Source organism: Hydra vulgaris, chromosome 08, assembly GCF_038396675.1.
Source record: "Hydra vulgaris chromosome 08, alternate assembly HydraT2T_AEP".
NCBI lineage: Eukaryota > Metazoa > Cnidaria > Hydrozoa > Anthoathecata > Hydridae > Hydra > Hydra vulgaris.
In genome coordinates, this window is record NC_088927.1 from 48,787,501 (window position 1) to 48,802,893 (window position 15,393).

Genomic DNA, 15,393 nt, shown 5'->3' on the forward strand with positions numbered 1-15,393 from the left:
ACACTGATTAGCAGAATGATAAAAATTGAAAAGACAATGTCTGCTTTTTAATTTTTGAAAAGTAGACATTGAAATTGAAAAGTTGAATATTTCTCCAAATATTTATCCCTAAATGCCTTTAGGTACTGAAAAAAAATAATTTTAGAACACTAACTGTACGCTATCGCTTATTGTATATGATAGTGTAGATGCGAGCTATTGTTTATTGTTTTCAAATTTTAAAATATGAGTATTAACTCTTATTCCACTTTTTCACTACTTTCATAGTGGTATAAAATGATTTTTTGTGAATCGAACAATTGTTTTTTATAAAATAGGTTTTTAACTAAAATGATACAAATAACAAACAGTTTCAAAGGCGTTTCAGATACTGATTTTCTTTTAAAGAATATAAATGTTTGTTGCTTTTTGCATGCATCAATTTTATGATTATTTTTACACAATAATTTCTAAGATCTTAAAAAAAAAAAGTTTTTCCAACCAATCAAAGACCTGTTTTATTATTATTTAAACATTCAAAAGAATGTTAACATTTCTAGTTTTTAATTCATATTATTTAAAAAAAATTAATTTATTTCATTCAAAAGAATTGCTTCATTCAAAAAAAGTTCATTTACAGTTAATAAACTTTCAAACTGAAGACTGTTATGAAATCAACGCTATGTTTGTTTCACAAATTAAAAACATTCGGTATTTTTTTTATTTCAATTTTTTTTTTTACTTATTTAATTCAAATTTAGTGTTTTTTTAATTTATTTTTAATTACCATTTTTATTGTGAACTAAAGATTGCTATGGTCTTAAAACTGTTTAATTTAGAAATCATAAACATTTTTAAATTTTAATGCTAATTTAATAACTTTAAGGTTCTTTTTTAAATGTTAATTTTTTTTTATGATTAAGTTTGACTGCGAATGTTGACAATCAAATTTGATGCACCATAATTAATTTGGAGAGTTTAAAGTAACTTATTTTCCAAAAGTCAATGATCATTGATTGTTGATTGGCCGTTATATCAAGCTCTGCAACAGTAGATGTCAGACTGTAACACATTTTAGTTTTTCACATTTCGTTTTGTATATAGTTGTCATAGGGTATTGAATATATCTAAATGAAGTTTTTCGCATTCACAACATCTTACAGTAAACGGTACCATTTGTCCACTATTCTATTTATACAAAAATTATGTTGAGCATTTGTTTTTTGCTTTATTTTTTTATTGTGCTCTCTTGTAATAGAATCTTATATAAATATAGGATTGTACCAATTAATTACATATAAGTTAATCATAAACTTATATTATTGTACAATATCAACCCTCGATCTTCTATTTTTTAATGTCGAAAGATTAACTTAATCTATTTTTGTATGGTAAATATTTTAAACAGCTGATTTGAGTTGCTCATTGTTAGAATTGCTCAATCATATAGATATGTTTTTGTAAACATGGATTCCATAATGGTGCTTTATAATCAACATGAAGTCTAACTAATGATGCAAACAGCAATTTCTTTCATCTAAATATTTAAAAGAGTGTTTTAATATAGCCAACTTTTGGTAAGCTTTACTGACTGTATAGATAATGTGGTAATTCCAGTTTAGGTCATTTGATACATATATACCAAGATCTTTTTCTAAAGTTGTTTTTGTTAGTTTAGTGGCATATATTTTATCCTTAGAATTATGAAGCATCAGGTACTCATTTTTAGGAATATTTTTTTCCAATATGCATAACCTTGCACTTGTTATTATTTATTTTTATTAACTAATTTTTTGTCTATTGAACCATTTTGTTCAAATTTTTTTGTAAATTTTCTGTACTGTTGTTATGATCTAGTATAGATATTAACTAGATTAGTATAGATATTAATTTTGTATCGTCTGAATATAGTTTACATTATTTTTTAATGTTCAACATTATATCATTAAGTATAAAATAAATAATAATGGTTTAAATACATTGAGGAACACCACTTACAACATCTATCTATTCAAAAATATTTTCTCAAAGTACTACTTGTTGTAACAGATTTTTTAGAAAAGCTCTGCACCAGTTTAACAAATCATCAGTAACACCATACTCAGCTTATTTTATACAGAATTTTTTATGTGGCACAGTATCGAATCTCTTAGCAAAGTCTAGAAATATTATGTCAACTGGAATATTATTGTCAAATACTGACAATAATATTCCAGTTGACATAATATATCTAGACAAAATACTGCTTTACTGACAATACCTAATGTTTCTAGTAAATTTGTACACTAATTTTTTTTTGACTTGCACACAATATTAAAGCACTTGATCTGTAGTTAGCTGATTCAAGTCACCTTTCTTATGCAATGGTGTTAAATTTACACGTAACCATAAGTTTGGTAAAGTTGCATTTTTAAATGATTAATTAAATATTAACTCTTAGGTTTATTTAATTAAAAAAATAATAACATAGAAATGTTATAGTAAAATCAAACTTTTTAATAAAACAGCAATATAAAAATACCATTATACAATAAATTGTAATTTAAAAAAATCAATTGATCGTACTTCGATTTACTATTTATAATAGTTTATTACTTTATCCTCTGCTTTGTGAAAAAATCGAATATGAAATATTTCAGAAAAATTTTTTACTTCATAGTAACATTTTTATAAATTAATTGTTTAATTATTTTTTGAAAATATTTAAATTTATCAACAACCAAAAAAACACACATATTTGTATAAATAAATGAAATTATGTATAATTCTTTGATAATTTAAATAAATATGGCCATTTGTAAAAAATCATTAGGAGTAAATTTATGTTTTATTTAATAAACTTCATACTTTATTAAGTTGTATTGAATAAATTGTTGTGCTAAATAGGAAAAACCTAGAATAAAATGTAAAATTCTTTGACAAGGCTTGCATACATTTTGCCTGCGTTTTAAAAAACTAATTAATTACTTTAATAACATAATACAAAACAATAATACAAAATAGTTATTACTGTTTTAAAAAGGCTGTCACATTTGTTTTTTCAATTTTTTACATCATAACGGTACATAATCATTAAGTAATTTTTTTCTAGCAATAAATTTTACCTTTTGAAGTCTAAAAATAAAATATGAAGAAATAAAATCAATTTATGATCTTCTTAAGAAGTTTAACTTTCTTGACAGCTTTGAACTATATTTTATATCAGCTATTTATTATACTTTTTTTTATTATTATAATTAAATAATTTTTATTGTTTGTTAAAAAACTAACTTTATGCATGTTAAACAAAACTAAAATACTAGATAAAAATACAAATTAAAAATCATTAATGAAGCATCAAGTGAATGGGATAATATAAATAATTTAACAACACAATAATTAACATTTATTTATATTATTTATTTGTATTAAAATCAAGGAAAACTATTTAAGATATAAAGATTAAAAAAAAAAAATAATAGAAATAATGAAATGAATTGCGAAAACCTTTTTTTGAGTTAATAATCCCAAGATCTTTTGCATAGTCATCTCCATACCAAACAAGAAACTCGTTTCCTTTATCAACCTTTTTATAAACACGATAGTAAATTTCACCATGATATTGAAAAGCAACTAGATTTTGCTCAGCTTCAATACGAGAACAATTTATGTATCTCATCCAGTTGCTATACCGTTCATCTTTTCCATCAATATAGTATAAAACATTTCCATCTTTCATAATCTAAAAATAATTATATTGAAACAAAGCATTAGACTTAAAAGTATATTCATAAATTCATTTTAGTAAGCCTAATTTCCATGATAAAACATTGTCTTTTGTTTTGCAAAAATGTTAAAAGATATTTAGAGAAAATAACTAAACAGAACAAAATTTGTGATTTTCAGAACTTTTAATTTTTATTTTGTTTAAGTAGTAAATTACTGCAGGTCTGTAAAGTTTATTTGAACTTATTTAATATTGCAAAAATTGTTTAAAACAAAAAAACTAGAGGTAGCTCAACATGTAGCACTTGTACACTTTTAATGTACAAACATGAACTAGCATTATACTGAAAAAGGCAGAATATATAGATATAAGAAAACACAGAATTATGAACTGTATGGTTCTGCTGATTCAAGTGGTACCGCATTTTTGCTATCATCACAATCGGTAATACTTGGCATTTACTGAATGCTTTGACAAAATTGGAACCATTGTCAGTCATATTGAATGTTATGCCCATCATCAAGCCCAAAGTTGGAATGTATATTAAAAAGTTGCACTACCATTACTTCATTACTGCAATTACGCTATGACATCCTGTGAAATGTTTGCAGATAAGTGCAACTGACATTCCAGAAGATAAGTGCAACTGACATTCCAGATAGATCTAGTGAGCTGCAACACCAACGTAGATTTTTTTTAAACAGCTCCATACATAGATATGGAAACTGAACTGTTAATGTGAATTTTAATTGTATTAAGAAAACTTTTAAGTTTAATATCTTTTTGTTATCTTATTCTAAGAGTTGGACAAAGCATAACTGTAGATGAGGGAGAAAGTCCAGTAATTAAATTCCAAGAAAAGATTACAACATCCTGACAAGTTATTTTCATTTTAACTTTTTTCTATGTAAACACAAAACATGTTTAAAACGTTTAATAAATGTTTAAAACGCATCAAAGACATATTAACACGTTTACTGGGATATTTTATTGATTGCCAAACATGATCACATCCCAGTAAACACGTTTTGATTTTAATTCAAATGTAAATAACTTTCCAGGACAAGGTAATTTGATTTTGATACATTTAGATATAACTAAGTGATCCCCATAGTGGGGGCTATCATTCCACCAAAGGGTTATCCCAGCTCAGAAAGTTAAGGTTAGAACCTGTTTATAACACTGTGTGTAGTACTGATATTATGTTAGTGAAGCAAAACAGTAACCATTTTGTACCAATTATTTAAAAGTGAAAAAAGAACTTCTTTCTGATAACCATATAAATTAGTTTTGATAATTAAAAAAAAATATTTCTGGGTAGAAATGATCTTGCATTTCGTGGATAATGTGATCATAGCAAATATCCTGATATTGGGGAATCTACTACACAGAAGCTTGTGTTGTGGCAGGTGAATATAAAGGAGTTGCTTCTCTTATAATAGGTTCTTAATCAAGCTATTTTTGTTCATTGTGTAAGCCATACACTTTATATTTACATAGACATAGAGTTTATTTGTAGGATCTGACTTTCAAGTTTAAAAAGTGAAAAATCTTTTTGGCTGAGTTAAAGATATTTCTTATTTTTTTAACTTATCTCCTAAACGCAGTAATTGACTTAAAAGTTAAGTCTAAATTAAGAAAATTAAAAGATACTTTTCAAACAAGATGGAATAAAAAGCTGAGATCTTGATGTGTTTTTTTTGAAATTTTATTACCTCTTATTCATGCTATAGAGGAAATGGTATTAAATGAATCAACAGAATGCAACAGTGATACTGTTTTCAAATCCTTTTCTGTTTTTAAAATTAATGACAGAGTTCACTTATTGTATGTTTAGTTAAAACATACTGGAACAAGAGAATTTTAGTCTTCTCTTATTTAAATAACCTTGAATATGAAATTTTCAAAAATTCAAACAAATACTTTGTGAATTTTTTAAGATTGCTTACAAAACTATAAATTTAATTAAATATAAACTGAAATACAGTTGTAATAACCAGTGGCATAGCAAGAATCATTCCTTAAAATTAAACATAGATCTAGCTACAGTTAAAATATCAGATTTAGAAGTTAGTACAAGTGAGGAAGAAAATTTTATATAAATCATAAACATTTTTAAAAGTTATATACTTTTTTTTAAAAGTGTCATTATTTTTTATTTCTTAATAATAGTTTAAAAAGTAGAAACATTCTATTGCAAATGTTAAACTAATGATGCAAAGATCATAAAAAAGTTAAAATTTTAAAACAAATTTTTTTAATTCTGATTAAAGTAATTTTCTTAAAAAAAAAGAAAGCATATACTTGGACTTGGCTAAGATCAAGAATTTGATAGAAAGCAATAAATTATAAGAACCTGGTATCTGATTAATTTAGTAATTTTTTGTTTACTCTTTTATTTTTTTTTTATCTTACTCCTTTGGTCTATAGATAGTGCATGTTTATGCAAAATATTATATTTAAAGTTTTATAACGATAATATTTTGATCAATTCTAATTTATTAATTAGAATAATTTTTAGTTTGTTTTATTTTAAACGCATTTTATTTTTTTAATATTATAAACTGTATAAAACAGCAATAAAATAGCAATAAAACAGCAATAAAACAGCATGGGAAAGTTGTTTTATAATAACACAAACTTTTTATATTGAGAAAACAACTTTGGAGTTTTGTTTTTTTATATAAATTTTTACAATAATAATTCAATACGCTTTAAAAATAAAACTTTCTATCACCTTATATATTATAACTTCTATCATCAAAACAAACTAAGTATTAAATAGTTTTTTATAACTGTTCAAAGTGGTTTAACAATTTAAATATTTGCGCTTCTACTTTTCCTTTTTGGAGTATAAAGTTATTTAAAAACAATTAATAAAAGTTGTAATTAAATGCGATACTTGAAACTGCAACTTAAGCTTTAATTTATAACTTAAGAAAAATCTTAACCAAAATTATAAAAAGGCTAAGTTTTTACAAAAAATAATGCTAAACCATTGAAACCTTTGAATGGAATTGAAATTATGTATCAGGAATGTAAAAGAACTATATTGTGAGCAGCTTGCATAAAAAATATAAAAAATCATAAACAAACTTTACGTATTGGTTTTGCATTTTTTCAAAAAGTTTTGATTTTTTTAATGTTAAACTACACTAAATTTAATTTTTTTAATAAGGTTTGGTTAAATAAAAGGTTTTTATTAAATTATTTTTAGAATTTAATAAAATTTAACTTTTGATTTTCTTTTAATTTTGACTGCAAGCCGCTGGTAGCATCTTTCGACTTCACAATTTATTTTGCTTTGTACATAAATTTTCACTCCAGACACCTAAGACTGAGTGAATAAAAATGAGCAACTGCTTTTACTTTGAGTTTTTGGAGTAATTGCTCAAATTTAGTGAATAAAAATTTTGAGCAATTTTTAGTTTGCAATTGCAATAGCTCTTTACTTATTGTTAAGTTTGCATTTCTACCAGTCCAGTTTGTTGTTAATTCAGTCTATTGTTACTGTCAATCCAGTCTGTAGTTATTGTTAAATATTTGATATGTTAAGACATAGTTTGAAATTAAGTTTAGAATATAATGTAAGTTTAGAACTTAGTCTTCTTCAACATTAACCTGTTTTTTAGGTTCTTTTGGCTTGTCTGTAGTAATAGGTAATATCAAAGCAAAGGTAGAACATCCAGATAAATCACATGCCTGTTTGAATATGTTTGTAGAAATAAAAAAAATATTTTCTAAAAAAAAAAAAAATTACTTCCCACATGTAGCTAGTATCAAGATCTTCTTTTGGAATATCCGGACGAATCTTTTTACCCTGATAAGGTCCAAACCTCACACCAACATCAAAGTTTTCAGTAGCAAAAACACCTAGACCAGCATGTGGAATAAGACTTTCTTTAATTACCATCCCATCAGGTAGAGTAGCGATAGATCTTTGAACTTCATCATAATTCACAGTTTTATCTGCTAATGGAAGTAATGATCCATGTTCAGGACAGTCGCCATAAAAAAAATCTGAGCAAGTTTCACAAACTAAATTTTAATTTAAAGTGGTTGAAATTAAAAAGTTTAAACATTAGAAAACTAAAAACAATAGTAATTAGTATTAAAAGCAACACTCTAACATAAATAATGATCTTCATCAGGAACATCAGCCTCTTTGTAGTTTTTCCGATTTCCTCGTTTTGGATATCTTTCATTTTTAATGTCTTCATATTTACTTATTCTTTGCCTTTTACGTATCAAATTTTCAGGGTGAAATGATGTTTGATATTTTCGTTTGAAGGAAGTTGTTACAGTTTTCTAAAAAAGAAAAAACTAAATGAAATTTAATTCAGAAATTATTAAACATATAATATCTTAAACAGCATTTAATTATGAACATTTTAAGTACCTGTTGAAATTTTTTTGATTGTGTATTAAAAAAGTCGTTTAACTTTTATTTAACACATTTAATAAGAAATTTGAAAATAAAAAATATTGAACAAGTGTATTTAAATAAATGTGCTCTACTTAGAGTTTCAGCACAAGCCATAATCTATGAACTGGTATTATATCATGGTATATTATAATATACCATGATATTATACCATTTTCCAAAATATAGTACAGTTGCCAAATGGGCTACTCTTTTTCAAAATGGTAAAGAGGGTCTCAAAATAATCCCCATTCAGTGCACCCTAAAATCACAGTCTCTATTTGGTCAAAATTATTGTTTTGCCGTTTCTATTTTAATTATTTTATCAAGATGTAAAATAAAACATGTTTTGCCATTTTCAATTTAATTACTATATTAAGATTTTGAATAAAAGAACTTTTTGTTAATTTTATTTTATTATTCTATATAACTTACTATGCTAATTGTTTTTTTATTCTTATGATCAGAATTTTATTAAAATGTTCCTGTTTGTTGTTTTAATTTTTTTGTTCAAAACTTAAATAAAGGATATTAAATAAAAGAAAACCAGCATCACTTTGAATACATTATGAGTTAACATCATCAAGACCACAAGAAAAGAATTGAGTCATTTATGGCAAATTCAACCCTATTTAGAAAGAGCTAATAAAGACTATGTGATGTTATTACAGGAAATGAGTTGTGCTATTATTTGAGACAGGTATTAGTTGGATACAAGTCAACTAATGTTGATGAAGGTGAGAGTCCAAAAACTATAGTAAGATGCAAAATGTTTGAGCTGAAAAACGTGTTCTACATTTTCAAAACAACAAGCGTTTTTAATTTGGGTAATCTCGAAAAAGGGAGCTACCATTACCAGTCAATACTATGTAAAAAATTGTTTAAAACTTGTTATACACAAAACAAGAGTTAATCTTGTTCTAAAAGTAGATGATTTTCAGAACAAGATTAATTCTGCTACCAATTTAATGCCCCAACAATGAAAGTAAAATGAATCAATTATATATTTTTATTTGAATAGAAAGGTACAATTAGTTGTACCTTTCTATTCAAATAAAAATATATAATTAAATATCAATCTATTAGAAAAGTAACAAAGTTATGTATTGCAAATGCACATCACCATGTTAGTTTTACTACAAAATACAATATATATAATAGTACCATAAACTAGTATCTAACAGGGTTGATAGGTTTAAACCATGGTTGAAGCCATTATAAAAAAATATTAGTTTAAACCAAATTAAAATAAATTTTAAAAAGAGAATTAAAACAAGGGACAATGTTTATAAATCTAACTAGATCTTTAATGTGAATTTTTAATATAAGTGTATTTATTTAAAAACATGAAGATACTTCTAAAAATAAGTTTTTTAATCGGAAAACATCTTAATTTTTTGGATTCTGAAATTATAATGGACATCAAAAAACAGTTAAGTGCACAAACTTTGACAAAAGAATTACAAGACCTTTTTTAATTTGCAGGCTCATATATTTAAAGGTGAGAAAAAACTGATAATGGAGGATTGAGTTGATGGAAGTTGAATAAGTGGCAAATCTAATTATTTTCTATAAAAAGTTAAATAATGATATAATCAAAATATTGACCAATTACAAATTAAATATTGATAGACAAATTTTTTTGAATTTTTTGAACTATATTAGAACAGTATTTAAGAACAAACAGTGTTTAAAACATTGTGTGATAATAAAATTATACGATTATGAAAGATAGTAATTTTTGCAATTCGTAACATACACAAAACTAACTCTACATCAAGTTAAAAGTGAAAATATTTAGTTTAAATACTCGAATGGGAATCAAAGCATAATCTTATCTGTTTATTATTATATCAAGAATGATATAAAAAGTGTAAATATCAAGTAATTGCAAGAATATCAAGTAATTGCAAGCTACTATTGAAAAAATAACCTCATGCAATGCAAGACCTCACACCAATCAATTGTTTTACAATCAACTGTGTTTATTACAGTGTTCTTGAAAAAAAGAAAACAAGCATCATGATAGACAAATTAACCAACCAAAATCAAAAAGACAGTGTTAAGACATAAGGAACATTTATCCCAATTCAAAAACAATCTGAATAGTCTCCATCAGAGAGTAGACTGGGTACAGGGTTTTAGTTGTGATTTTATTTGAAACAAATTAAACACAAGTCAGCTATTGCTAGTTGAGTTGGTGAATGTGAATATTGTTGAACAATGTAAGACAATCATGTTCTATATCTTTAATTCATTTGATGCATGTTATCAATTTAAAAAATGTTCAAATTAATAGCATGACGTCACTTTATTCCAACTGAAAGAGTAATAATAAATGGAATTTAAACCAAAAAAACCATGGTTGTTTTTATTTTTTTATACATGCTTTGTATGGAGAAAAGGTTCCCATTAAAACAACAATGGAGCATACAAAAAGGTCAAAATCTAGTGTTTTTAAAATTCTTGCACAAGCTTAAAACCTTCTTTTTAAAGTAATTCCTTCAAATAAAAAATAATTCCAGGCCTAGATTAACTACTATGGGCACTGATGCAAAGGAACACTATAACTTCTTCCTACAAATGAAACAATGAATTCTGTGTTTCGGTGTGAATTCTGAATTCTGTGAATTATGTGAACTCGGTGTTTTGAACAAACTTCTGAACCTTTTTGAAATTCACCAATCAACTTTTTTTATGTAAAATGCGCACATAGCTATACATCAAAACAATAAACTGCATGATTTTAAAAATAATAAAATGACATTTTTAAAATTTTATTATATGGTTTAATAAAAAAATTAATACTTTGAAAATGATTACAATATTCATCAAATTACTATTTGTACTTCTAACATGATATAGAACATAAATCTATAGACAAAAAACAAAAAAATTTAAAGCTAGCTATCTGCTTAATGTACAAATGCAATTCAATTCAAAATTTGTAATAAACCTAATCTTATTAATTTTACTTAAAAGAAATTATTAATAATTGTTATAAACTAAACAAAAAAATTCTTATGTCTTTAAATGTTTATAATTTTGGAAGAATCAAAATTTAAAAACCAAACAAAACGAATTTTCAATGAAAACAAACTACTAAAAAGTAATTTTGAAAAAAGCTTAATTTTATAATCATTATATGTTGACTAATGCAACAAGAGTTGATAGTTACCATACCTAAATATGGCTCACATTTACACCATCCCATAAATAAAATGTTGCTTACATTTAATGACATATGTAGCTCACATCAACATTTCTAAATAATAACTTTAATGTTAATAGGTTTATGTACCTCAACTGATCGCACCATATTGAGTGTTAGGAATATTTTTTTGATGAGTTTTCGATGATTAATCCAAGTAAAATATTTTTTCGCTTTCCAAATAAAAATCAGTTAGTTGTATCCATTATAGGACTTGAATGGAAAACAAGGTAAACATAACCTTAAAAATTATTTTAATTAAAAAGGATAATTTTTATTTTAATTTTCATTTTTAGAATATTCTTAGATTATTAAAAACTGTTCACACTTTTTAATCTTTCACACTTTTTAATCCAGTAATCTTGAGGTGATCGATTACTTTTAATATACAAAATATAAGGTTGCACTATTTTTTATTATATCTTTTTCTACTAATATGACAACGAATGATAAAAAAAAATTTTTTAAATCAAGTAAGAATTATTATCATCATGCTATTGGTAACATGTATTCCAGTGCAACTACTAAACTTAGATGAAATATACTTCTTGCATAACTTCAAAACTTACCAAACCTTTTATGCTAAACATCAACAAATATTACATTTTTTTATCTTTTACCAAAAAAGGTATTTTATCTCACTAAAATTTTTAGCTCATTAAAATTCTTTTTCTACAGATTCCCCTATCATTGTACTTCTTGAAACTACCATTAGGCTGACTGGGATTACTTTTATGATTTTCTTTGTGATGGCCCTTAGGCTCGTACCTTTTTGCCTATGCTACTCTTATGTAATCTTCTGAATTCAGACAAGCACAAAAGAAATAAATTTTTTACCTTCATGCCCTGTGTTATTATGGTCTGTAAAAATTAAGTTTGATGTTTATGGCAGCACCTAAGAAAACCCAGTGGAGGGAAGCATATAAATTAAGCATATTAACTTGGCAAAATATAAAAATCTTTTAAACTTGCTTTAGACTCTTGAATGTTCTTAAGACTTTTCTATTAAAAAATTTTCACAACAATTGATTTTTATGTCTTTCATTGAATCATGACAACAACAGGGATGTTTGCTTGAATGTAATTGAATTCCATACAAAAGATCTGTAATTATAAGATTGCATAAAAATTATGAACATTTTTTGCATTGATTAAAAATAGCAATGCCTTAATATTTTTGTAAGATTTTGACACTTGTGCAATTGCAATGATCAACATAAATTTGACCTATACTTGAACCATCTCAAGCTATTAAATTGTTGATTTATTTTTAAGTTTTCTGTGGAGGGTTTAAATAGGTAAAAATATGCTTTATTAAATTCCTTGAATGTGTTAATAAAACTAAGAATCATTTTTATAAATGATCTTCCACCATAAATTCCAATCTTTAAAAGATATCTGTCAATTTTAAAGCAAAACATGACTTTGAAGTTCTTTCAAGTTCTTGAAAAAGATGGACAATCTCTGCTACTATCCCATGTTCTTTAAAAAACGTAACTTTTGAGGGCATAAACAATTTGGTGAGTTTTTTTCTTTTCGCCAAAAATTTTTGTGCAAAATAAGACTCAAAAAGCCTGAACACTGTTAACTTGTGCAAAGTAGATCTCATTTTCCATTTTGATGTTAAAAAGGCCAGTATTGAGCTGAACATTGACCATGTCTTGGGCTTTAAAAGTATTTGCAAAAAAATCTGTGTTTTTGACTTCCCTAAGCTAATCAAAGAGTTGCTTAATTTAAAAACACTTGTTTTTTAATAAAGTCACTAAAAAATCACAAAGTAACTAAAAAATCGCAAAAGTAAACAAAAACACAAAAATCACAAACAAAACAAAAAAAAACTAAAAAATCTTGAAGATTGTTTGCTTCAAGATAGTTTTGAGGCAATCCTCAAGATTTTTGCTTTTGTTAAGTATTTTATTATGTTATTAAAAAATTTTGATTGAGCAAAGCCAAATTCCTAACAAGTAACAGATAAATATCTCTCTAAAACAAAAATAAAAATTTCTCTAAAACAAAATTAAAAAATTTTGATATTTTAATAAGTTAATCTACCATATATATATATATATATATATATATATATATATATATATATATATATATATATATATATATATATATATATATATATATATATATATATAAAAACATATATATATATATATTTATAAAAATATATATATATATATATAAAAATATATATATATATATATAAAAATATATATATATATATATATATATATATATATATATATATATATATATATATATATATATATATATATATATAATCATCCCTCCGAAGGGTTGTCTAGAGAACCACTGTAACAATTAAACCTAATATTTACAGACAATATAATAGTCTTACCACTAAAGCAACTCTATTTGCCAATTAAAAAAATATAACTACAGCCTAGACAAAATGTTTTTAAGTGTTTTAAAGAGGCATCTTATGTGTGATCTCTTTTCTGTGCTTTAACTATGTGTTAGATTTTGTTAATTTTTTTACAAAAAAAACTTAAAAAAATATTTATAAGTGAACCTTTACAGTCTTTTTTTTTAATTGCTTTTTTAATTCTAAAAACTTCTTTGGACTTTTAACTTTTCTTGTAAAATCTAAATGTAAACATAATACTATTTTATATAGATGAAAATCGGTAATGTGAATAAAGTTAACACAAATTATCATAGATAAGGTACAATGAATGAATTTAGTTATCACAATGTAATGACATTGAAAAGATAAAGTTTACATAATTGTAAAACAAAATTTTAAAACATTTTCTTGGTCTTTATTTTCTTTAAACAAATTCATTTCACATTTTTGTGAAATAAATCTGCTTACAATATACAAATGATAGAATAGAAGCACTTTTGACTAATTTAATAAATCATTTAAAACAATTTTAATCAAAAGTCAATCAAAATTATATTTTTTAAGCTCAGACGTCTCGAAATGTTTCAGGAGTTTTCAATCGAGATTTTTATTTCGAGATGATACAAGAAATTACAAGATTGGGTTTGAAAATTCACCAAAAAATCTCAAAAATTTCGAGATTTTTATGAGTTTTTTCGAGAGTTACGAGATTCCTTTCAAGATTAGTTACAATTTTTCCCATATTTACTTCATTTCGAGATGAGAATTTCAAGATATTATGAAATATTACGAGTTTCTTGTAATGACAAAAAAAGAGATAAACTAGTTAATCTGTACAAAGTACGCATTTTTCGGACAATCGACACGCACGACAGCTGAATTGTTATTGTTTTTTTTTTTTGCAATGTTAAAAAACTTTAAAAGTTCAATAAAATTAGTTCAAATTATATTAAATATACAATATTTTTTTGTTATTCATCATAATATCATCTTTTTTACAAAGAATCAGGTAAGAAAACACTTTATTACTATATATTTTTATAATTTTTTGTTTATTTTGCTGTGTCTTTTTGCTTTAGTTCATTACTTGAAATTTTTTTTTGTTTTTTAATAAGACAACAAAGTTAAAAGTTAAAAGTGAATGATCTAAGTGAAATAAACAGTATTTAACAGTAATTCAAACTTGTAAGTGTAACGTATTTACACTTACAAGTTTGAATTGTCATGTAGATGAAACGTCGTATTGAAGTAATTGGCTAATTGCAGTACAAAATTTTGGTAATCATTTTCCGGGAAGGTGTAAGTTTTCTTTTGTAGTTCCTGGAACTTTTTAACGATCGGACGAATTTAATTATTGTCCTGGAGAATTATTTTTTTAAATTTTTTTGATTTCGATAGTGATATTTGATTTCATACTTTTAGTCTGACAACGTGGTTTGTCCAAGGACAGAAATATGGAAGCACTTTACTGAAGAAAGAGTCATAGAGAATGGCATTAAGAAAGTTTTTGCAAAGTGCAACATTGACAACTGTGGTCATGTCTCCAAGCTTACAGATGGAAACACCAGTGGTATGAGGCATCACATGATAAGTTCTCACTCAGTGATCTGGCTGGCTTTGGAAAAAGCAAAGGCAGAGAAAAAGCGCCAAGGAAATGTTGTCTATTAGAATCTAGAGCAGGTGAATTGGTGTTTTAA

The 15,393-nt window shown here is 25.0% G+C and overlaps 1 protein-coding gene across 2 annotated transcripts in view; it reads right to left on the reverse strand.

Annotated features, from left to right (window-relative positions):
* Positions 1-15,393, reverse strand: part of LOC101234692 (gastrula zinc finger protein XlCGF57.1) — a 72,325-nt gene that overhangs the window by 14,159 nt on the left and 42,773 nt on the right. The window contains exons 4-7 of one of the 2 annotated variants that reach the window (XM_065803863.1): positions 13,862-13,935; positions 7,816-7,993; positions 7,446-7,723; positions 3,466-3,700 (exon numbers count right to left, since the gene is read on the reverse strand). In XM_065803863.1, coding sequence (XP_065659935.1) covers positions 3,466-3,700; positions 7,446-7,723; positions 7,816-7,993; positions 13,862-13,935 — 765 coding nt within the window. The remainder of the gene's footprint in view (positions 1-3,465; positions 3,701-7,445; positions 7,724-7,815; positions 7,994-13,861; positions 13,936-15,393) is intronic. The other variant, XM_065803864.1, reaches the window with a different exon arrangement.